Source organism: Heterodontus francisci, chromosome 34 (genome assembly GCF_036365525.1).
Source record: "Heterodontus francisci isolate sHetFra1 chromosome 34, sHetFra1.hap1, whole genome shotgun sequence".
Classification (NCBI taxonomy): Eukaryota; Metazoa; Chordata; class Chondrichthyes; order Heterodontiformes; family Heterodontidae; genus Heterodontus; species Heterodontus francisci.
The window spans coordinates 26,196,293-26,220,813 of NC_090404.1; the positions used below are offsets into that span (position 1 = coordinate 26,196,293).

The 24,521-nt window shown below is 42.8% G+C and overlaps 1 protein-coding gene across 1 annotated transcript; it reads right to left on the reverse strand.

Annotated features, from left to right (window-relative positions):
* Nucleotides 1-478: 478 nt before the first annotated feature.
* LOC137348750 (neuropeptides capa receptor-like) lies at nt 479-24,285 on the reverse strand. Its single transcript, XM_068014003.1, has 2 exons — nt 24,099-24,285; nt 479-1,386 (listed from the first exon to the last, which is right to left on the reverse strand). Exons 1-2 carry the CDS (start codon nt 24,283-24,285, stop codon nt 479-481), a joined length of 1,095 nt encoding a protein of 364 aa, XP_067870104.1.
* Nucleotides 24,286-24,521: the final 236 nt, after the last annotated feature.

The following is a 24,521-nucleotide window of genomic DNA, read 5'->3' on the forward strand; positions in this document are numbered from 1 at the left end:
CTCTCTCCCTGTGTTTATGGACACAAGAGTGCGGCTGTGAGGTGGTGCCTATGGATTGGAGACCAATGCATAGGGCATTACACGATTCCATTTCAGAGCCTATACTACCCTTAAGATCCATATCATTCCCAGCAGGGATATTGATATGTTCTTTGTACAGTTAACCTAGATATCTAATAACATGTCGGAATCTCTGCCTCCCACATGAATGTAACGATATTCCAGGGCCCTTGGGACTGACGGGAATTCAATCAGCTAGAGTCAGCATGGGGAATAGACTGGAAACTAAACAAAAGCATGTTACAACACTGAATTCTGCAGTGATGTGGCGTTGCCTATACATTCTCAAATTCACACAATTGAAAAGTATCTCAAAGCGAGTGATTATTTTCCAGGGAGGTGAGGCTGTGTGTGACATGGACAAGAACAGCAATAGATGGAATATAACAACCAATTCATGTTGAATTGTATATTTTCATTATATAAACAATTTAACAATTAGACTCAGTGGATATTTCACTCCATTCTTTAACTCCTCTCTGAATTTTCTTTGGGTCCCTGCATAAATAAACGGATTGATGCAGGAACTCAAAAGTTGAAGCATATATCCGCTTTGGTCCAGAATAAAATTTGAATCATTGAAATTAGATCCAGAGAAGTAACTAAGTTTTGCAATTCGGACATAAAGGAAATTAATAAGAAGTAGCAAACATGACAGGATGAAACTGCCCGAGATAGCGAAGAGTAAAATGATGGATTTTCTCCGCTTCTCCATCTCTGGGTCACTCTGGGTCTCTCTATTTATGTGGGTCCGGAGTCTCCTGCGGCCTCTACTGGCTGCGAGAATGTGCCTGACTGTCAGAGCATTGAGCAGTAATATCAGAATGAATGAGAGACAAGGGGTTAAAATGTAATGAATCCAGTCATATGCGACCCATGCAGGTGACGTATAAAATGTTAATTTTATGCTGCAGAACCATGGTATATTGTTAATTATATACAAAGGTTCAAGTATAAAATACCGGAAAATATTTTTTAAAAAGCTCAGGATACAGAACAATCCGATAACCCGCGCCGCCGTTTTCTCAGTGCAATATTTTATTTTCAGCTTCTGGCAACAAATGGCCATAAATCGATCAAAGGTGAAAGCGACCGTTAACCAGACAGAACTGTCTATGATCGCAAAGTTTAGGGCAATATGGAGCCTGCACACGGGTGTGATGGACAGGAAACTGAGTGGGAAATAAATCCCAGCTATCCGGTTTAATATCACAATGGTGATAATGACCAACAGATCCATCACGGCCATGGACACCAGGTAGTAAGTGATACATCTGGAGAGACCACATCTTCCTCGGGACAGGATCACAATCACTGCCAAGTTAGCTGTAAGAAAAAGAGAGAGAGACTCAGAAAAAGAGGGAGAGTTATGTGTATGAGTGAGCGGGAACAGGAACGTTATTGGCCCGATTCCCCAATAAATCAGCCATTTTACAAGAATTCTATGTAAAATTCACAGTTTCGACTCCTGCTCCTGACTGGAAAACCATCGCTTAACATCTGGGTACATATTTCTGTGTTTAAAATATCACCTAGATTAAAAATCATGCAGGTCAATAACATTGGAATGTAAAATAATACAATCAGACATATTGGAAAACAAGAAGGCATTGGAAACCCAGTGAAACCAAAATGGGAACATCAAATAGACAAGAAACATAACATCAGTAACATGTCACAGAGTCATAGAGTCATACAACATAGAAACAGGCCCTTCGGCCCACTGTGTCCACGCCGACCATAATGCCTATCTATACTAATCCCACCTGCCTGCATTAATTCCATATCCCTCTATGCCTTGCACATTCAAGTACCTGTACGTGCCTCTTAAATGTGTCTACTGTTCCTGCCTCCACCACCTCGTCAGGCAGCTCATTCCAGATACCCACTATACTTTGTGTGAAAACTTTGCCCCTTTGATCCCCTTTAAACCTCCTCCCTCTCAACTTAAATCTATGCCCTCTAGTTTTAGTCACCCCTACCATGGGAAACAGACTCTGGCTATCTATCCTATTTATGCCTCTCATAATTTTATATACCTCTATCATGTCCCCTCTCAGCCTCCTTCGCTCCAGGGAAAACAGATCCAGCCTATCCAATCTCCCTTTATAACTCAAGCCCTCCAAACCAGGCAACATCCTTGTAAAACTTTTATGCACCCTCTCTAGCTTAATTGCATCTTTCCTGCAGTGCGGCGACCAGAACTGCACACAGCACTCCAAATGCGGCCTAACCAACATATGTACAACTGTAACATGACGTCCCAACTCTTGTACTCAATGCCTCGGCTGATGAAGGCAAGCATGCCATATGCCTTCTTCCCCACCCTGTCTACCTGTGTTGCCACTTTCAGGGAACTATGTACTTGCACCCGAAGGTCTCTCTGCTCAAGAACACTCTCCAGGGCCCTGCCATTCACTGTATATGTCCTGCCCTGGTTTAACTTCCCAAAATGCATCACTTCACACTTGTCTGCGTTAAATTCCATTTGCCAATCCCTTGCTCACTTTCCCAGTTGATCTATATCCTGTTGTAACCTTAGACAATCTTCTTCACTGTCCAATATACCAACAGTTTTGGTGTCATCTGCAAACTTACTAATCACGCCCCCTACATTCACCTCCAAGTCATTAATATATATGACAAACAACAGAGGGCCCAGCACCGATCCCTGTGGCACACCACTGGTCACTGATCTCCAATCTAAAAAACAATCCTCCACTACCACCCTCTGCCTCCTATCACCAAGCCAATTTGCTAGCTCAACCTGGATCCCATATGTTTGAACCTTCCGGACCAGCCTACCATGTGGGACCTTGTCAAAGGATTTGCTAAAGTCCATGCCCTGCCCTCGTCAATCCGCTTGGTCACCTCCTCGAAAAACTAAATCAAATTCGCGAGACATAATTACCCACGCACAAAGCCATGCTGACTATCGCTAATCAGACCATGCCTTTCAAGATGCATATAAATCCTGTCTCTCAGAATCCCTTCCACCACTGATGTAAGGCTCACCGGCCTGTAGTTCCCTGGCTTATATCTGCTGCCCTTCTTATATAAAGGCACAACATTAGCTATCCTCCAGTCTTCCGGTACCTCACCCGTGGGTAATGATGTTACAAAATCTCTGCCAGGGCCGCAGCAATCTCCTCCCTTGCTTTCCATAGCATCCTAAGATACACGTGGTCAGGCCCTGGGGATTTATCCACCTTAATGCACTTCATGACCTCCAAAACCTCCTCCTTTGTAATGTTGATATGCTCCAGGATATCGGCGTTCCCTCCCTTGAACTCACTAGCTTCCATCACCTTCTCCACGGTAAATACGGACGAGATATATTCATTTAAGACCTCGCCCATTTCCCGTGGCTCCACACATAGATTGCCACACTGATCCTTAAGGGGACCTACTCTCTCCCTAGCTACCATTTTACTCTTAATGTACTTATAGAATCTTTTAGGATTCTCCTTTATCATATCTACCAGGGAAATCTCATGGCCCCTTTTGTTGAAGTTGCAGTGATAATTCCAGCACTTTTCCCGTTCCTCAGCTGGAAACTCTGTTGTCGTTCTGTACCAGTGGAAGTGGTGGATTATGAAGTCTTATTCGAGGAAATGGCCCTCCTACAATGCAGCACATCGTCAGTACTGTGCTGCGTTGTCGGCATAGAAGATCAGCTTAGTCCTATAGTTGGTATTGAAATTAAAACCTTTTGGCTCAGATGCGAAGATGACACCAGTTATTCAAAATATGGAGGAAACAGCGAGGATGGGAAAAATCTGGGACATCTGGGGCCTGGAACAGAAGGAACATTCATGCTCAGTAGTGGTCACTGTAGAATAATTCATTCATAAAATGGCCACTTGTTACAATGTTTATATTTATGTTTCTGACTCGATGCCTAATACTGCCCCTGAAATGAATTCACTCATTAAATTTAGTCAGGAATTGTTTAATTGTTGAGTAATTTCAGTCAGTGAATCATCTGTGAAAAAAGTAGGGAACTGCTGCCGATGTCATTAGCACAGTAGAGCTCCAGATATAAAAAGATAGCAGTGACAATGCTCCCACAGTAACAGTGTAAATAGCACATTTCAACTACATTTACCCTGTGATAGCAAGTGATGATGCACCCGCAGAATCAGTGTCAATAATACAATAGAACAGTATTTACATAGTGATAACATTGGGATATTTCACTCCCAGTAATAGTTGCAATAAGACAATAGAACGACATTTTCATTGTTATAGCAGTGTGATAATTCACCCACAATAACAATGTCAATCACACAACAGAACTACATTTACAAAAATAGACAACTGTTGTCTGTCATTTTCACATTAGAGCTCCATGTATAAAATTGTAGCAGTGATAATTCATCCACTGTAACAGTGTCGTGATAACATTGTGACACATTCTCCACAGTAACCGTGCCAATGACGCAATAGAACTGTAGGTACACCGTGATAACTGTGTGATAATTGACCACAGTAACAGTGCCAGCAACAAAGTAAAACTGCATTTACACCATGATAACAGAGTGATAATTCACCCACAGCAATAGTGTCAGCAATGCAACAGCACTGCATTTATACGTGATAACAGTGTGATAATTCACACAACAGTATATTTCAAGCAAGACAATGGAAATGCATTTACAGCATGATAAAAGTGTGGCAATTCATCCACAGTGACAGTGTCAATAACACAACGGATCTACATTTATACTGTGAAATGGCACAAGTAAAGGGAGAACATACAGTTAGAAGAACTAAATTATACTTTCCCATCGGATATATTATATGATTTAATGGAAAATGATACAGCTGAAAAAGAGAATTTGTGCTGTCGAAGTGGAAACTGTTATTGGAAAACGGGAGAAATTACATTGGAAATGTAAAGAAATTATATTAGTAAAGGGGGAAATGACAATTCTAAAGGGGATACATTATATTGTTAATGACCATAAATTTTATATCAGTAAATGGAAGAAATTATATCATTAAGATGTAGAAATAATAACATTAAAAAATATACTGTATAATCGGAGAAATTATAACAATTGAAGGGAAGAAATCAGCTCATTCAAGTGGAAAGGTTTCCCCATTAAATGTGTAAAAGGATATCCCAAACATGGAGCAACGCAAGTGGTAAATAAGACCAGGGAAAAAGCTTATTGATGACTTCCATAATGAATATCTAAGCACAATACTTTACCTGGAACTCCGATAACTGCAAGAATTGGGTAGTAAATGGCAAATACCAGACCTTTTGCTAATCCATGCATATCTATCAGAAGCTCTAAGAACACACTGAACAACCATCAAAGATTGTTGCATTTATACCTGATGTCAGGCTCCACGGAGATAATTAGATTGTTTGATATTTTTGCATTAATTACACTAATTGAAACAAACAGGTTAGTGCAGCACCTGCCAGACTAGTGTTTTTGTTTTGCTGGAATGGAATATTTTTCAAGGGATTTGACACGGCTCTAAATTGAAATACCCAGAGATTATAGTATGATCCTAGTTACAGTTCTGATAATGTAAGTTTAACAGGCGATATAATAGTGAAAGTGAATCTTGTATACGAGGAATGCCAAGGTTTAAACCCTTTAACGCTGAGTTAAGTGCCATCAGCACAAGGTATAACTGACCAGAGATATTCTGGTCCTAAAGGAAATTGCAGCCAAGTTCTTTCTCCTGATCACTATTCAGATCCAGTCCGTGTGATGTTGTGTCATATGCACCTGACCCCAAATCCCTCGGAGACAGGGCATCCACTAAAACGCAGCTAAGTGTATTCAGTGTGGACTGGTTTCGGTCAGCATGATACTTTCAGTGTCCATAGGTGCAGTGGTTTGTGTGGAAACATCCAGTTCAGCAGGGTTGGTTCCAGTATTGATGGTCGAGTTCAGTATTGTTATATTCAGTGGAGACATGTCCGTTGAGCACATATACATTTAGTGTGAACTGGTCGAGGTTGGCGCGGTTATGTTCAGTGTAGAGAGGCCAAGTTCAGCACGATCACAATCTGTGTGCACATGTTTAGTTCAACACAGTTACTCTCGGGCTTAAAGCGTTCAGTCCAGTTACATTCGAGGTGCACAGGTCCAGTTGTGCATGGTAAGTCTCATTGTTGAAAAGACCAATGCGACACAGTTGCATTCAGTGTTGACTGGCCAGGTTCAGTACAGTATGGTTGCGTTCAGTAGAGGCAGGCACAATTATCAGGGTGATAATAAATATGTACTGGTCCATGTCTGCATGATAATATTCAGTCGCAAGTTCCAGTTCAGCACACTCACATTCAGAATGGAAAGATCCAATTCTGTATTGTTACTTTCAGTGAGGGCAGCTTCATTTCTTCCTGGTTCCACTGAATGTACATAGGCCCACTTCAGGTTGGTTATTGCCAACATGATCTTGCCCAGGCTTAGCGTACTTATACCTGGTGTGTAGATGGCTAATTGTGCATAGTTACTGCCAGTGTGCACAAGTCTGGTGCTGCACAAATACTATCAGTATGGAGAGTTCTAGTTCATTAGGATTACATTTATTGTAGAAACATCCAGTTTTGCACAACTGCATTCAGTGTGGGCAAGAGCAGTTTAGCATGCTTGGATTTAGTGAGCAGAGATCCAGTTAAGTGAGGTTACATTCAGTCTGGACAGGCTTTGGGGAGTCAGGAGGTGAGTTACTCGAGGCAGAACTCCCAGACTCTGACCTGCTATTGTAGCCACAGCCTTTATATGGCCGGTGCAATTACGTTTCGGCCGTTGAATGTCAACCTTTGTTACAAAAGCTGAGCTGAGGACACAGATAGACACATGGCTGTATGATATCATAGCTATTGCAGAAACATTGCTTAAGGTGGGATAGGAATGGCAGCTCAGTGTTCCTGGTTACACGGTTTTCAGATGCAATAGGGAGGGGGATCAGAAAGGAGAGGGAGTGGCAAGTTTCATCAAGGAAACTGTGACAACTGTGAGTTGGGAGGGGTGGATGATATGTTGGACGATTCATCAAATGAGGCCATATGGATTGAGCTAAGAAACAAAAAAGGGGCAACCGCACTGATGGGAGTGCACTCTGGACCCCCACACATCCAGAGGGAGATAGAGTGGCAGTTATATAGACAAATCTCTGGGAAGTGCAAAAACAATATGGCAGTAATATTAGGGGATTTTAACTACCACAATATTAACTGGAGTAGTTTTAGTGTGAAAGGAATTGAGGGAGCAAAATTCTTGAGGTGCATACCATTTCCTTGTTCTCCATGGTTAATTTCTCAGTCTCACTCTCTAGAGGATCAGCACTCGGATTGGTTATCCTATTTAAACACTAGTAGAGACTTTTATTATCTGTCTTTTTATTACTCGCTTGTTTTCTCTCATATGCCACTTTCTGTCTCTTATTTTTTTCCTCATCTTTGCTGGTTCTTAAGTCTGTCCAATCTACTGACCTACCACTAGTCTTTACAGATTTATACATTGTTGCTTTTAATTTATTACTATCCATAACTTCCTTACTCTGACATCTTACAACGTACTGCAGCTAAATACATTGTCTTGTCTTATGTCCTTGCTTGTTGACAACATGACATTGAGGACCTTCAGCGAGCAGTTTTCTTGTCATTTGTATTATGAGGTTTGGAACCAGACCTGCTGAATGACATTTTAAGTGGTGCCAACCCTTCATTTCAGCTCAGTTGATCAAAGCATTCACTGTTATCATCAGCCTGTTATGGTTCTCGATGAGTTACAACTGCTGAAAAACATTAATTCCGCGGAGCTCTGCTTTCTTCACATTGGAACCAGTCCGAAAATATGCACAATTTCAAAGCTGAGGCAATATGTAAAAGATTGAAACTGTGGATAATTGTTAATGGGAATAACTCTTGCACATTCATGTATTCAGTATCTGGAAGAAGCAGGAGAAAAACTCCCACTGTGTATTTATCCCGTTATCTGCAAAATCCATTGCTTCTCAATGCCCTGCATCTTTCATTCCCACTCCCTGCTTTCCAGGGAAAGCTGGGTTTCACAAATTTGGTGTGTTTGCATCAAGCAGCTAATTCTCTTGGGAACTGGAAGAGCAGAGGGAGCTGGAGGAAAATCAGTGCCAAAAGCAAAGGGAGATCCCACATGAAACTGGCAGAATTTGATGTGTGCCAGTTTTTTCTATTGATGTATGATCTCCATGCATTGTCTTGAACGTTTCACAGGAGCCACATTGAGTAGGTTTGTACCTTTTTGAAATTGAAACATGTACATCCGCAGCTTCTGTTACTATTTCATCTCAGTGCCCATTTCATGTTCTTGCCTACAGCACTTGGCGCTGACATTGGCTGAACACGATTTCGGTATTCTAACTAAGTTCTACTCCGCAGTCTCATTTTATCGTTTGTCTTATCCGATGCATTAACATAAAAACAAAAGCGTTTTTTCTTCCTTTCAGGCATTATGGAACGCAAGCTTCAGAGACTGATGGGGACGAATGCCCCTCGAAATAATTCTTCCCTTCACTTCCTCTGACCCTATCCCTTCTGATCTGACCCCTTGCCGTTTATTCACTGTACCAGTTGACATTCCCCTCTCTGGCGCTGAACTATCTGTATTGAACAAAGGTTTCAGTTTTATACCCTTATGTCCCTACTTCAATGAATTTCGCACACATCATGATGTTGAGCTCTTTTTCTGTCACCTTTGCCTCCAGGCTCACTTCTTTGACTAGGAATCCTACCCCCGACCAGCAGACCCATTCCCCGCCTCCAGTATTCTCCTTCCACCTGGACTCCTCCCTCTGGCCTAGTCCCGCTCTTGATATTTTCATTGAGAACTGTCAGTGAGACATCAGCCATCTCAATTTCTGTGCTTCCCTCTTTCAGTCTAACCTGTCCCCCTGTGAAATTGCTGCACTTCGCTCTCTCAGGTCTAACCCCAACATTCTGATCCATCCTGCTGACAAGAGTGGTGCTGTTGTTGTCTGGCGTACCAACCTCTACCTTGTAGAGCTCAAACTCTCAGACACTTCTTCCTACCTCCCCCTGGACCACGGCCCGCTCACCGAACATCAAGCTGCTGTCTACAGGACTGTCACTGATCTCATCTCCTCCAGAGATCTCTCTGCAGCTTCCAACTTCATAGTCCTGCTAACCCGGACATCCTGCATCTACGAGAGTGATACCTGGAATGAGCGGCCTATCTTATGAGGAAAGATTGGAGAGGCTAGACTTGTATCCACTGGAATTTAGAAGAGTAAGGGGCGATTTGATTGAAACATATAAGATCCTGAGGGATCTTGACAGGCTGAATATGGAAACGGTGTTTCCCCTTGTGGGAGAATCTGGAACCAGGGGTCACTGTTTAAAAATAAGGGGTCACCCATTTAAGACAGAGATGAGGAGAATTATTTTCCCTCGGAGGGTCGTGAGTCTTTGGAACTCTCTTCCTCAAGAGGCAGTGGAAGCAGAGTCTTTGAATATATTTAAGGCAGAGGTAGTTAGATTGTTGATAAGCAAAGGGATGAAAGGTGTGAATGTGGAATAATCAGTTCAGCCATGAATATATTGAAAGGTGGAGCAGGCTCGAGGGGCCGAGTGGCCTACTCCTGCTCCTAATTCGTATGTTTGTAGGTTCATATGTGGCTCCTTCCTAAAATCCACAAGCAGGACTCTCCTGGTAGACCCATCGCTTTAGCCTGTTCCTGCCCCACTGAGCATATTTCTTCTGAGCTTGACTCTAGCTTTTCTCCCCGGTCCAATTGCTTCCCACCTACATGTGTGACTCTTGTGACGCCATGCATCATTTCGACGATTTCCAGTTGCCTGGCCCTATCTGCCTCCTCTCTACACCTCTATCTCTAACCAGGACAGTCTGAGGGCTCTCTGTTTCTTCCGTGAACAGAGGCCAAACCAGTTCCCATCAACTGCAACTCTCTTCCACCTGGCTAAACTTGTTTTCACAGTGAACAACTTTTCCTTAAATTCCACTCACTTCCTTCAAATAAAAGATGTTGCTATGGGTACCCACATGAGTCCTAATTACGCCTGTCTTTTTGTGGGGTATGTCAAACATTCCTTTTTCCAGTCCTACTCAGGCCCCCTCCCCCAATTATTTTTCTTGTGCATTGATGACTGTATCGGTGCCATTTCCTGCTCCTGCCCCAAACTTGAAAACTTCATCAACTTTGCTTCCAATCTCTACCTTTCTCTGACCTTTACAGGGCCCCTCTCCGATATTTCCCTTCCCTTCCTCGACTTCTCTGTCTCCATTTCTGGGGATAGACTGCCCACTAATATTCATTATAAGCCCACCAACTCCCACATCTACCTCTATTACACTTCCTCACACCCTGTCTCCTCTAAGGACTCCATTCCAATCTCCCAGTTTATCTGTCTCCGATGCATCTGTTCTGATGATGCAATCTTCCACAACAGCGCTTCTGATTGTCTTCCTTTTTCCTCAAGCGAGGATTCCACCCCACTGTGTTTGACAGAACCCTCAACTGTGTCTGACCCATTTCCCGCACTTCTGCCCTCACCCCTTCCCCTCCCTCCAAGAACCGATACAGGGTTCCCCTTGTCCTCACTTTCCACCCCACCAGCGTACACATCAAAAGGATCATCCTCTGCCATATTCGTCACCTCCAGTGTGATGCCACTAACAAATGTATCTTCCCCTCCCCTGTCAGCATTCCGAAGGAATCATTCCTTCCACGATACCCTTGTCCACTTCTCCATTACACCTGACACCTCATCCCCTCCTACGACACATTCCCATGCAATCACAGGAGGTGTAATACCAGTCCTGTTACCTCCTCTCTCCTTACTATCCAAGGCCCAAAACACTCCTTTCAGGTGAAGCTGAGATTTCTTGTACTTCTTTCAATGTAGTTTACTGTATTCACTGCTCACAATGCAGTCTCCTCTACATTGGGGACACCAAAGGCAGACTGGGTGACCGCTTTGCTGAACATCTCTGTGCAGGCCGAAAATATGACCCCGAGCTTCTGGTCACTTGCCATTGCAACACTCCCCCCTGCTCTCATACCCATAATTCTGTCCTGGGCCTGCTACAATTTTCCAGTAAACAACAACGGAAGCTCGAAGAACAGCACCTCATTTTCTGATTAGGCACGCTACAGCCTACCAGACTGAACACTGAGTTCAATAATTTCAGAGCATGACTGGCGCTTTGCTATTTTTATTTTACTTTGTTTTGTTCCATGTGCCAGCATACTGTTTTCTTCATGTTTGTGTTTTTGACTAGGACTGCTCATCATTCTGTCATTAACACTCCCTCTGCACTAATGCTTTGTCTTTCACCACACCATTAAGATACTTTCTTTGCCTTTGCACCACGACCTCCTTGTCAGTTCATCACTCCAGCCCTCTGTCCTATCACACATCCTCCCTTTTGTTCTCTTTCTCCCAGCTCCAGTTTATTTGCTTAAAACTATTACATTTCTAACATTGGCAGTTCTGATGAAAGGTCGCTGACCTGAAACATTAACTCTGCTTTCCTCTCCACAGATGCTGTTGAGCATTTCCAACACGTTCTGTTTTTACTGAAGTATGCCATTGTGTGTGAGAAACAAATCTGTGGCTTCCTGCTGTGTTCCTGGTGGGCTAGTGGTTAGGATTCAGTGTTTTCACTGCTGCTTCCTTGGTTTGATTCCCAGCCAGGGGCTGAATGCTATGGGGCATTCACAACGATGACTTATTTGCTGAATGAAAACAGACAATGTTCAGCACATCTGGCAATATCTGTGAACTAGGAAACACAATTAAAGTTCCAGGTTGGTAATTAATCATCTGATATGAAGAAGTCAGAGATTTAACAGGTAACAATAATTACAATGGCGCGGCTAGGGAATGAAAAAAAAACAAGTGAAGGGCTGTGAAAGGTTCAAGACAGAGAGATATACTGATGAAAGGGATGATGGTGCAAGGAAAATGTGGGTAATAATATGGCAACTTTTTTTGCCTGCTGTTCAATGCGGCACTGTTAGCACCCCTGATCAATCAATCACAACTGCTCTGTCAAAGAAGCATGCCTGGAGGAATGGCCTCTTGCTATGCTGTACCTTTCTATAATTGTATGTTTCTCAACACCACTGCTGCTGCCTTGGCAGACATTCTGGGAACACAGCACTTAGGAACAGGAGTAGGCCTTCAGTCCTTCAAGGCTGCTTCACCATTTGATCAGATGATGGCTCATCCGTTTGTGGTCTCAGCTCCACTTTCCTCTCTGACTCCCAGAACGCTTGACTGCTTTGTTTATCTAACTCAGCCTTGAAAACACTCAAAGACCCAACCTCCATTGCTTTATGGGGAAGAGCATTCCTCAGACAAGCACACCTTTGAGGGGGAAAATATTTCCTCTTCTCTGGCTTAAAAGGGCGATCTCTTATTCTTAAACTGTGTCCCCTAGTTCTAGTCTTCGACAAGAGGAAACATCCTCCCAATAAGCATTCTGTCAAGTCCACTCTGGATCTTATAGGTTTCAATAAGGTCACCTATCATTCTTCTAAACTCCAATGGGTATCGGACCAACATGTTCAACCTTACTTCACAGGATAAGCTCCTCAATCCAGGAATCAGTCGGGTGAACCTTCTCTGAAATGCTTCTAATGCAATTATATATTTTTTTCCTTTAAAAGGAAAACAAAAATGTATACAATACTCCAATGTGGTCTCACCAAGGCCCTATACAGCTTCAGTGAAACCTCATTACTTCCCCTTGCAATAAATGCCAACATCCCATTTGCTTTCCTGATCACTTGTTGTACCTGCATACTAACCTTTTTGATTCATGTACCAGGACACCCAGATCCCTAAGTCCCATCGAGTTCCTCAATCTCTCTCCATTTAAATGGTATACTGCTTTTATATTCTTCCAGCCAAAGTGGACAAGTTCACATCTTTCCACATTTGTCAATTTTGTAGACTCTTTACCTCCTCTTAGCAACTTTATTTCCTACCTATCTTGGTGTCATCAGCAAATTTAGCTATCATACATTGGGCTGCTCCACGTCAGTGTTATAAATTGAAAATAGTTGACGCCCGACACTCCACTAGTGATAGCTTGCCTGCCAAAAAACCATTTTTCCATACTCTCTGCTTCCTGTTATCCAACCAGGCCTTTATCCAGTTATCTCCTACATCACGTGCTCTTATCTTGCGTAGTAACTTTTGAAGTGGCATCTTGTCAACTGTTTTTTGTAAAGCTAAGTACACTATATCTACACTTTCCCTTTTACCCACCATGCTTGTTAATTCCTCGAAGAATTCTTATCAATAAGTTAAGCACCCTTACACAAAACCATGTTCACTCTATCGGATCCCATTGTGATTTTCTAAGTATCTTGCTATAACCCCCTGAATAATCAAGTCTAATATTAACCTTTGACAGATGTTATGCTAACTGGCCTTCAGTTTCCTACCTTCTGTCTCCCTCAGTTCTTGAATAAAGGAGTTACATTTTCAGTTTTCCAATCCACTGGAACCCTTCAGAATCTAAGAAATTTTGGAAGATTTTCACCAAAGCCTCTAATATCTCTGCAACAACTTCTTCTGAGACCCTAGATGCAGGCCATCTGGTCCTGAAGTCTTGTCAGCCTTTAAGTATAATAGTTTCCCAGCAGCTTTTGCCTGATGATGGTGATTGTTTTAAGTTACTCCCTCCATTTCACATAATGATTTTCAAGTACCTTTGGCAGGTTTTCTAACTCACTTTTCTACAGTGAGAACAGGCACAAAATATCTGTTCAATGCCTCTGCCATTTTCTTGTTCTCCACTATCAATTTCCGAGACTCACTCTCTGGAGGACCAACACTCGCACTGGTTACTATTTTCCTATTTAAATATTTGTAGAAACTTTTGCGATCTATCTTTGCATTATGACATCATGCTCTACATTCTCCCTCTTATTTTTTTCGTCATTCGTTGCTTAAAATCGGTCTAATCTACTGACCTACCACTAATATTTGCAGATTTGCACAGTGTTTCTTTTAATTTGATACAACCCTCAACTTCCTTATTCTGACATCTAACCACGTACTACAGCTAATGACACTGAGGAGATTAAGTGAGAGGTCTTCTTGGCATTTCTATTATATAATTTGGAACCAGACCTGCTGATTGACAGTTTAAATGGGGCCAATCACTCACTGCAGCTCAGCTAATCAAAATATTCACTGTTATCGTCGGAATTTCATGTATCTCCTTGAGTTACATCTGCTGAAAAACATTAGTTTCTCATAGTTCTGCTTTCTTCACATTGAAAATCAATACGAAAATATGTACAGTTTCAAAGCGGAGGCAATGTGTAGAAGATTAAAAGGAGAGTGTAACTGTGGGCAATTGCTAATGGGAATAACTATTGCACATTCATTTATTCAGTATCTTGAAGAAGCAGGAGGAGGATCTCTCAGTGCTTATTTAACCCGTTAACTGCAAAACCCATTGCTTCTCAATGTCCTGCACCTTTCATTCCCACTCCCTGCTTTCCAGGTAAAGCTGGGTTTCACCGATTCCATCTGTTTTATTCAAGCAGCTAATTCACGTGGAGCTGGAAGAACAAAGGGAGCTGGAGGAAAAGCAACGCCAGAAGCAGAAGGAGATGCCACATGAAATTGGCAGAATTTGATGTGTGCTAGTTTTTTCTATTGATGTATGACGGCTGTGTGTTCTGTTGCACATTTCATAGGAGCTGCATTGATTAGGTTTGTATGTTTTGGGAATGTAAACGTGTACATTTTCAGCTTGTGGTACTATTTCAGCTATGTGCCCATTTCGTGTTCATGCCTACAACAGTCGGCGCTGACGTTGGTCGAACAAAACTTCTATAATCTAACTAAATATGCTATTTTGTGCGAGAAACAAATCTGTGACCCAAGTGTTTTGAGCTGTAAAATAAAATGGGAAAAGTAGTGTGGATGAGCTAACCTACACAAGCAGACGCAACATACCTGTTCAATGCCTTTGCCATTTCCTTGTTCTCCATTATCAATTCTCTACACTCACTCACTATAGGAGCAACATTCACTTTCGTTATTCTTTTCCTATTCAAATACTTGTAGAAACTTTTACAATCTGTCTTTATAGTACGAGTTAGTTTTCTCTCATACAATATTTTCTCCCTAATTTTTTCATCATTATTTGTTGCCTCTTAAAATCTGTCCAACCCGCTGACCTACCACTAATCTTTGCAGATTCATAGAATCATGAAATCACAGAAAGTTCACAGAACAGAAAGGGCTATTTGGCCCATCGTGTCTGTGTCGATCAAAGAATGATCTCCCCATTCCAATCCCACCTTCCCGCATTTGGTCCATAGCCTTGCAGTTTACGGCACTCGAGGTGTATATCCAGACTTCTTTTGAATGAGTTTAGGATTTCTGCCTCAACTACCCTTTCAGACAGTGAGTTCCAGACCTGCTCCACCCTCTGGATGGAAAAACTGCTCCTCATCTCCCCTCTAATCTTTCTACCAATCACTTTAAATCTACGCCCACTGGTCACTGATCTTTCTGCTAAGGTGAATAGGCCCTTCACCTCCACTCTATCCAAGCTCCTCAAAATTTTATAATTTCAATCAAATCTCCCCTCAGCCTTCTCTGTTCCAAGGAGAATAGCCCCAGTCCATCCAATCTTTTTCAAAGCTGCATTTTTCCCGTCCTGACAATATCTTCTGAAAATCTCATCTATACTCTCTCTAGTGCAATTACGTCCTTTCTGTAACGAGGTGACCAGAACTGCACACAGTACAGGCCTAACCGATGATTCATGAAATTCCAGCATAACCTGCCTGCTCTTATATTATACACCTCGACGAATAAAGGAAAGGATTCCACATGCCTTCTTGGTGTAATTAGCGCCATGCTCTAACCAACTGATCTAACCAGCCTTTATGTTAGAATGGGCTTGTCAAAGTCGATTTATCCAGGATCCCTGGGTTATCAATTCAACAGTGCAACCACTCGGCCTCCTGTTTGAATGAATTGTGCTTGGATATTCGTTTCACTTCCATCTTCCAATGCAAAATCTTCAATTCACAGGATAATTCGGAAGAAAGGCACCTTTCATTCGGCAATTAACAGTTTCACAGCCAAGGCTGAATTTTGTGGTAGTATGACTGAGCGGTCATAATTTGAGTTGGGTGCCCTTTTGAGCTGTCACCAAATCCCTTCCTTTCTCAGTCGTGCACTTAGAGTTCATCTCCTGATACCTGGCATCAAATCCAGGAACCAGTCCCTGTGGAAACTCTATGACTCCCAACATGATTTTAACGCATGGTTTCTCCATTAAGAGTTAAATGCGCTACTGCTGTATCATGAGGTCCACGTTGAGTGGAGACCTGATTGAAATGTACAAAATTTTGAGCGGCCTGGATAAAGTGGAGGTGAAGGGTCTATTCAACTTCGCAGAGAGGTCAGTGACGAAGGGGGCGGGGCATAGATTTAAAGTAATTGGTAGAAAAAATAGAGGAGAAATGAGGGAAAATGTTTTCACCCAGAGGGTGATGGGGGTCTGCAACTCACTGCCTGAATGACTAGTTGAGGCAGAGACCGTCAACTCATTCAAAACAAGTCTGGATATGCACCTCAAGTGCTGTAATCTGCAGGGTTATGGACCAAGTGCTGGAATGTAGGATTAGAATAGGTGGATAGTTTTTTGGCCAACAGAGACACAATGGGCCAAGTAGCCTCTTTCTGTGCTTTTCTGTGCCTTAAACATTGCTTGATTCTTACTATGATTCTAAAGATGAGCAGAAACCCTGACAACAGGGGCAGAAAGTGACAAGCACTCTTTTGTTTGGAGAAGTCCAGTCATAACAGAACATCCGAGTGGGCAGAAACTGACAAGTTTTCTGGTGGGTTTTACCTTCTGGAAGAAGAGACCGAATGCTTGCTGAATGTTTAAAAGAAGTTAATAAAGTCCTGCTGTTAAAATATTTTTAAGAAAGGAAAGATAATGGAGTGCTTTCCAAAGAAGAACAGAAGAATACAACCTAGCTTGCTTTTTCACAATTCCCTAAAAGACTCTGTGAAGTTCAATGTGTAAATTTGTCTTGTTTCTTGTATTTCAAGAAGGCCTGCTAAATTACCTTTCAATGCCGCCTGAAGAGAGAGCTATTTCTGAAAGATTCCAAAACATGCTACTTGTGTGTGCTTGGAAGTTGGACCGTGTGTCAGTTTGGTACAGTGTGTCACTGTATTTTGTCTGCTATTTTTTCACGGGTGGGCAAGTGATCTGCCTGAGGGTATCTTTTTGTCTGTAATAGAGCTCCGACTTTAAAATCCTGTTTTACTTTTTTTCCCAGTTAACTTCAATATATATGTTTGTGTGTGTTTTACGTGTGAAGGGACTAGGTAAAGGGGACTTTTTAAAATGTAATGTTACATTTTTTTAAAATGTTCTATGTGATATTGGTTTACTTCATTACTAGTTAAGACGTGTTCTATAATAAACTGTTAATTTTGTTGTTCTGTAAAGAAACCTGGTTAGGGTGTTCTATTATGTGGAAAAATAATGCATCTGATTAACTGTTTCAACAAGCAGAAAAAAATAAGGACTATATTGTGACCTGTAGAGAAGTGGGACTGAGTTAACGGTGCACTCCTCCCGCTTTGGTCGTAACACTAATGCAATTGATTTTGTGGGACTTTGACCATATAATGGCAAATACTCTGTGTTATGGTCACAGCAACACCAATTCAAATCGAATCAAGGCACAGCTTGCCATCGACCTTAAAGGGGAGGCGGTGGTATCATGGTGTTGTCAATGGACTAGTACCCCGAGACCCAGGGAATTGCTCTGGGTACATGGGTTTGAATCCTACCGCTGCAGAAGGCAGAATTTAAATTGAACTAATAAATTAAAAGCTAGTCTAATGATGGCCATATCGATTGTTGTAAAAACCCACCTGGTTCACTAATGCCCTTTACGGAAGGATATCTGCTGTCCTTACCTGGTCTGGCGTACCTGTGACTCCAGACCCACAGTAATGCTATTGATCTTAATGCCCTCTGAAATGGCCTTGCAAGCCACTCTGTTGTATCTAACCACAACAAGTAATGCAAACAGACGGACCACCCAGCATCGACCTAGGTACCGGATACAACAAAGGTAAATCCAGCCCTGTCGACCCTGCAAAGTCTGAACAAACATTGGGGGCTTTTGTCAAAGTTGGGAGAGCTATTCCAGAGACTAGTCAAGCAGCAGCCTGACATAGTCATTCTCACGGAATCATAGTTTACAGACAGTGTCCCAGATAGTTCCATCACCATCCTGAGGTATGTCCTGTCCCATGGGCAGGACAGACTCAGCAGAGGTGGTATAAAGTCGAGAGGGAGTTTCCCAGGGAGTCCTCACCATTGACTCTGGACCCCATGAAGTCTCATGGCACCAGGTCAAACATTGACAATGAAACATCCTGCTGATTACCACTTACCGCCTCCCTCCTCAGCTGATAAATTTGTACTCCTCTATGTTGAACACCGCATGGAAGCACTGAGGGTGGCAATGGCACCGAATGTACTCTGGGTGGGGAATTTCAAAGTCCACTGCCAAGAATGGCTCGACAGCACCACTACTGACCGATCTGGCCGAGTCCTAAAAGGCATAGCTATTAGACTGGGTCTGCGGCAGGTGGTGAAGGAACCAACAAGAGGGAAGCAACATAATTGACCTTGTCTCACAAATTGGCTAGTCACAGATGCATCTGTCCATGACAGTATTGGAAGGAGTGACTACCACACAGTCCTTTTGGAGTCAACGTCCCGTCCTCACATTGAGGATACCCTCCATCATGTTGTGTGGCACTACCAGCCTGCTAAGTGGAAAGACTTCGAACAGATCTAACAATGCAAAACCGGGCATCCATGAGGTGCTGTGGGCCATCATCAACAGCAAAATTATATTCAACCACAATCTGTAACCACATGGCCAGGCATATCCACCACTCGACAATTACCATCAGCCCAGCGGATCAACCTTGGTTCAATGTAGAGTTCAGGAGAGTATGTCAGAAGCAGTACCAGGCATACCTCAAAATGATGTGTCAACATGGTGAAGCTACAACACAGGACTACTTGCGTGCCAAACAGCATAAGCAGCATCCGATAGACAGAGCAAAGTGATTCCTCAACCAACGGATCAGATCTAAGCTCTGCAGCCCTGCCACATCCAGTCGTGAATGGTGGTGGACAATTAAACAAACAAAACAAGGAGGTGGTTCCACAAATATCCCCATCCTCAATGATGGGGGAGCCCAGCACATCAGAGCAAAAGATAAGGTTGAAGCATTTGCAACACACTTCAGTCAGAAGTCCCGAGTGGATCCCGCCCTTCTCCTGAAGTCCCCAACTTCACAGATGCCAGTTTTCAGCTTCACTCCGCGTGATATCAAGAAATTAATGAAGGCTATGGGCCCTGACAATATGACAGCAGTATTCCACCTGTGTGGCACGAATGTTACTTGTCACTTATCAGCCCAAGCCTGGATATTGTTAAGGTTTTGCTGCATTTCTACATGGAATGTGCTCCAGAACTTTCCAAGCCCTGAGACAAACTCCTCCAGTACACAGCTGCAACACTGGCATCTACCCTGCAATGTGGAAAATTGCACAGGTATGTTTTCTACACAAAAATCAAAATAAATCCAATCCAGCCAATTACCGCCCCATAACTCTACTCTCGATAATCTGTCAAGAAATAGATGTTGTCATAGACTGTGTTATCAAGGGGCACTTGCTTAGCAATAACCTACTCAATGAAGTTCATTTTGGGTTCTGCCAGGGCCACTCAGCTCCTGACCTCGTTGCAACCTTGGTTCAAACATCGACAAAGGAGGTGAACTCAAAGGATGAGGTGAGAGTCATTGCCGTTGACATCAAGGCAGCATTTCACAGAATCACAGAATAATACAGTGCAGAAGAGGCCCTTCGGCCCATCGAGTCTCAACCGATGCATTAAAACACCTGACCTGTCTACCTAATCCCATTTGCCAGCACTTGGCCCATAGCCTTGAAAGTTATGTCTTGCCAAGTGCTCATCCAGGTACTTTTTAAAGGATGTGAGGCAACCTGCCTCGACCACCCTCCCTGCATTTTACCGAATATGGCATCAAGCAGCCCCAGCAAACTGGAGTCAATGGGAATCAGGGGACAAACTCTACGCTGGTTGGAGTCATACTTAATGAAAAGGAAGACTAATGTGGTTGTTGGAGGTCAATCAGCTCATCTCCAGGACATCACTGTAGGAATTACATAAGGTTGTATCCTAGGCCCAACCATCTTCAGCTACTTCATCAATGACCTTCCTTCAATCATAAGGTCAGATACAAGGATGATCGCTGGTGATTGCACAATGTTCAGCACCATTTGCGACCCCTCAGACACTGAAGCTGTCCGTGTAGAAATGCAGCAAGACCTGGACAATATCCAGGCTTGGGCTGATAAGTGGTAAGTAACATTCGCGCCACACAGGTGCCAGGTAATGACTATCTCAAATGGCATTAACATCGCTGAAGCCCCCACTATCAACATCCTGGGGTTTACCATTGACCAGAAACTGAGCTGGAGGAGCCATATAAATACTGTGGCTACGAGGGCAGGTCAGAGGCTGTGAATCCTGCGGCGAGTAACTCACCTCCTGACTCGCCAAAGCCTGTCCACAATCTACAAGGCACAAGTCAGGAGTGTGATGGCATACTCTCCACTTGCCTGGATGGGTGCAGCTTCAACAACTTCAAGAAGTTCGACACCATGCAGCATAACGCAGCTCACTTGATTGGCACCCTATCCAAAACCTTCAACATTCACTACCTCTACCACCAACGCACAGAGGCAGCAGTGTGTACCATCTACAAGATGCACTGCAGCAACGCACCAAGGCTCCTTAGACGGCACCTTCCAAACCCACGACGTCAACCACCTAGAAGGACAAGGGCAGCACATGCATGGGAACACTACTACCTTCAGGTTCCAGTCCAAGCCACACACCATCCTGACTTCGAACTATATAACCGGTCCTTCACTGTCGCTGGGTCAAGTTCCTGGAACTGCCTTCCTAATAGTACTGTGGGTGTCCCTACCCCACACGGATTGCAGCGGGCCAAGAAGGCGGCTCACCACCACCTTCTCAAGAGCAATAGGAATGGACAATAAATGCTGGCATAGCCAGCGATGACCACTTCCCATGAATGAGTAAAGAAAAAACCTGCTGGTGCACCTGTAGTATAAGGGCCTGAAAGGGCTAATGTTGAGAAAGTGAGAGTAAACACCTCCCACTTTAGTGTTAATGATGTTATAGCCACTTGGGTGTTCGGTTTGGAAGAAGGTTGAAGCATTACCAGGTGTGCTGGATGGATAGTCTTGTGCAGAGGGTAAATAGTTATATGTATATAATAAATGAGTTATTCTTTAGCCTTGCAAAGGCTCCTGAGAATCTTTAAATTGTGCTGGACCTGCACTACAATCAATACACAACTGCACCTGCGAAGAGAACGCAGCAAATAACCAATCTTTACACCATGATTATGTATTTCTTCTTAATGGAGAAAAACTATTGACATTTTACTCCGATGCACTTACACATGCCTGTGCTTCACTCTTCAACATTCAAACCCAGCTCTTCTCTCAGATTATTCCTTCCACTTTTAACACTGACTTGCTTCAATTTCATTTTACTGTAGCTTAGCCTACTGTTCCACCACTGTTTCTAGGTTGCACATGTTCCATTCACACCAATGCTCATTTAGGCCTCAAGTTCCAAAACCCGGAGCTGAAGCTGCCACAATTGACAACACGTGCTGCACAAACGGTCCTCTAGGATACAGGAAGCAGCCTGGAGCTCCCACATAGCACAAGAGGTGCACTCTCGAGGTTGAAACACCCCTGCCATTCCTTTATTTATTAGTTGACCCTTTGCTACTGCTAAAAAAAACCTTTACCAATACTACAACACCTTAGAATTATGAATATTACCTTACTAGTAGTGATAAATCCTACTAAAAAATCAATACAGTTCACTAGTGAATATAAACCTTGCGCAAAACAAATACTCACCAGGTAATCACTTGTTCCTTATTATTAATATTTAATGCTTTATTCTTTATTAGTGTGCCAGTTGTTGAGACACTATAACCCACTATTTACATATGCACCCTATCAGTCATGCACTAACCCAGCTATCTACTGACACTCTCAACAGCAGTTACTCACCAACCAATCATCTTACAGCTTTCCTGTGATGTCACTTTACACTTGTTTCTTCAACCTCCAGCATATCTGGAGTTCTGTCGTTGCTCTCCCAGAAGGTAAGTGCTCTACGCCGCAATCCTCAGGCTGTACTTATTGGCTCCCCACTCTGTGTTATTCCAGCAGTTCCGCTCCTCTTTCTAAAGACCTTATAACTTATTATTTGACCCTAACTCTCCCATTCACACACATACACTCAAAAATCAACTATTCACTGTATTAAAAAATGATGCTTTAAAAATTAGCTGTTCCTTAATAATAAATTTGTAACTGTGTTATAAGTCTTTCTGGGTTATGTTACTAATGGATGAGGTATCCTAATGTAAAAATAATCAGATGACACTCGAAGTCTCCCCGTGAATTTGACGAAACAGTCTTTTCTTGATCGGCATTCAAAGCACTTCGGCTGCAGCAGGCGTCAAACAGTTCTTTCAACATGGGACAGTGCGATGGGCCTATGTTTTGGATTTGAAAATTGGTAGATTTCAGTCGAAGCTTGACTGCAAATTCCAGAAAACACAATCAGTCAAGAGACAGTCAAAACTTGAAGCAAAGACTGTTAGATTGGAAGTAACAAAAAAGAAATTTTGCTACCTCCAGCAATACGAATATTCTCTTAAAAAGGGATTTTTTTTCTCCTTTGGCAATGAACACAGTCCGTGCTTCATTGTAGAATTTCAGCTGAGAGAATTCTCTTCTTTCAAAGCTAGCACGCTTCACTGGTGTCTCTCAAAACTGGTTTTAGCTGGGGGTTTTTAACACACAGTTAAATTGTTACAGCATACCATGTGGTCTCGCTCTCCTACTGTTGCCTAGGTAACAGGTGCAGCTGTGACACACTGTGCCTCTTAGCTTTTAAAGGCACACTGTTTTTGAACAGAGTCTGTTTTAATCAGTGGAGAAAATAATTAGTTACTTAACAATATGTATATGCACACATATATAAGAGAGAGGGAGAGAGAGAAGCAGGCGTCTCAACACCGACACCTGGGGCAGTATATACCTTCCCCCAGTCCAAACAAACGATCCTTCTCCGCTACTTTCTGTTTCCTGTCAGTCAGCCAATTTCGTATCCATCCTGCTACTGTCCCTTTTATTCCATGGGCTGTAAGTTTGCTGACAAGCCTACGATGTGACAGTTCATCAAATGTCTTTTGGAAGTCCATGTACACCACATCAATTGCACCACCCTCCTCTACCCTCTCTGTTGCCTCACCAAAAAACTCAAACAAATTAGTTAAACACGATTTGCCATTTACAAATCTATGGTGCTTTTCCTTAATTAATCCAATTCGTCCAAGTTACTGTTAATTTTGTCCCGAATTAACATATCTCAATGCTGTCCCGCCACCGAGGTTAAACTGACTGGCCTGTACTTGAGGGACTCTCCTTTCTTGCTTTTTTGAATAAGGGTGTAACATTTACAAATCTGTCCTCTGGCACAACCCCCGTACCTAAGAAGGATTGGAAAATTATGGCCACTGCCTCCACAATTTCCACCCTTATCCTTGGATGCATCTCACCGGCCCTGGTGATTTATCAACTTTAGGCAGAGCAAGCCTATCTAATACCTCCTCATTACCATTTCGTTGCACATCCAGTGCCCCAAATGCCTCCCCTTTCACTATGATTTGGGCACCATCATCTTCCTTGGTGAAGACAAATCCTAATTATTCAGTACCTCTGCCACGTCCCCTACCTTCAAGTGAACATCTCTTTTTGGGCCCCTAATCGTCCTCACTGCTCCTTTTACCACCGTTTTACTGTTTATATACCTGTAGAAGACTTTTGGATTCCCTTTTATGTCAACTGCCAATCTCTTCTCATACTGTCGTTTTATTTCGCTTATCTGTTTTTTTTCCACTTCTCCTCTGAACCTTCGATATTCAGCGTGGTCCTCAATTGTATTATCCACCTGAAATCTTTCGTATGCAACTTTTTTCTGCTTCATCGTACTTGCTATCGCTTTCGTCATCCAGGGAGCTCTGGACTTATTTTTACTTATTTATTTTATTTAGAGATACAGCACTGAAACAATCCCTTCGGCCCACCGAGTCTGTGCCGACCAACAACCACCCATTTATACTAATCCTACATTAATCCCATATTCCTACCTCATCCCCACCTTTCCCCTACCTATACTATGGGCAATTTATAACGGCCAATTTACCTATCAACCTGCAAGTC

Excerpts from the sequence above, each read along its gene's own strand:
- LOC137348750 (XM_068014003.1), bottom strand. The coding sequence starts at position 24,285 with ATGAAGCAGAAAAAAGTTGCATACGAAAGATTTCAGGTGGATAATACA. Across the intron at positions 1,387-24,098 it reads CTTCTACAGGTATATAAACA|CTAACTTGGCAGTGATTGTG; the intron begins GTAAAACGGTGG and ends TTTTTCTTACAG.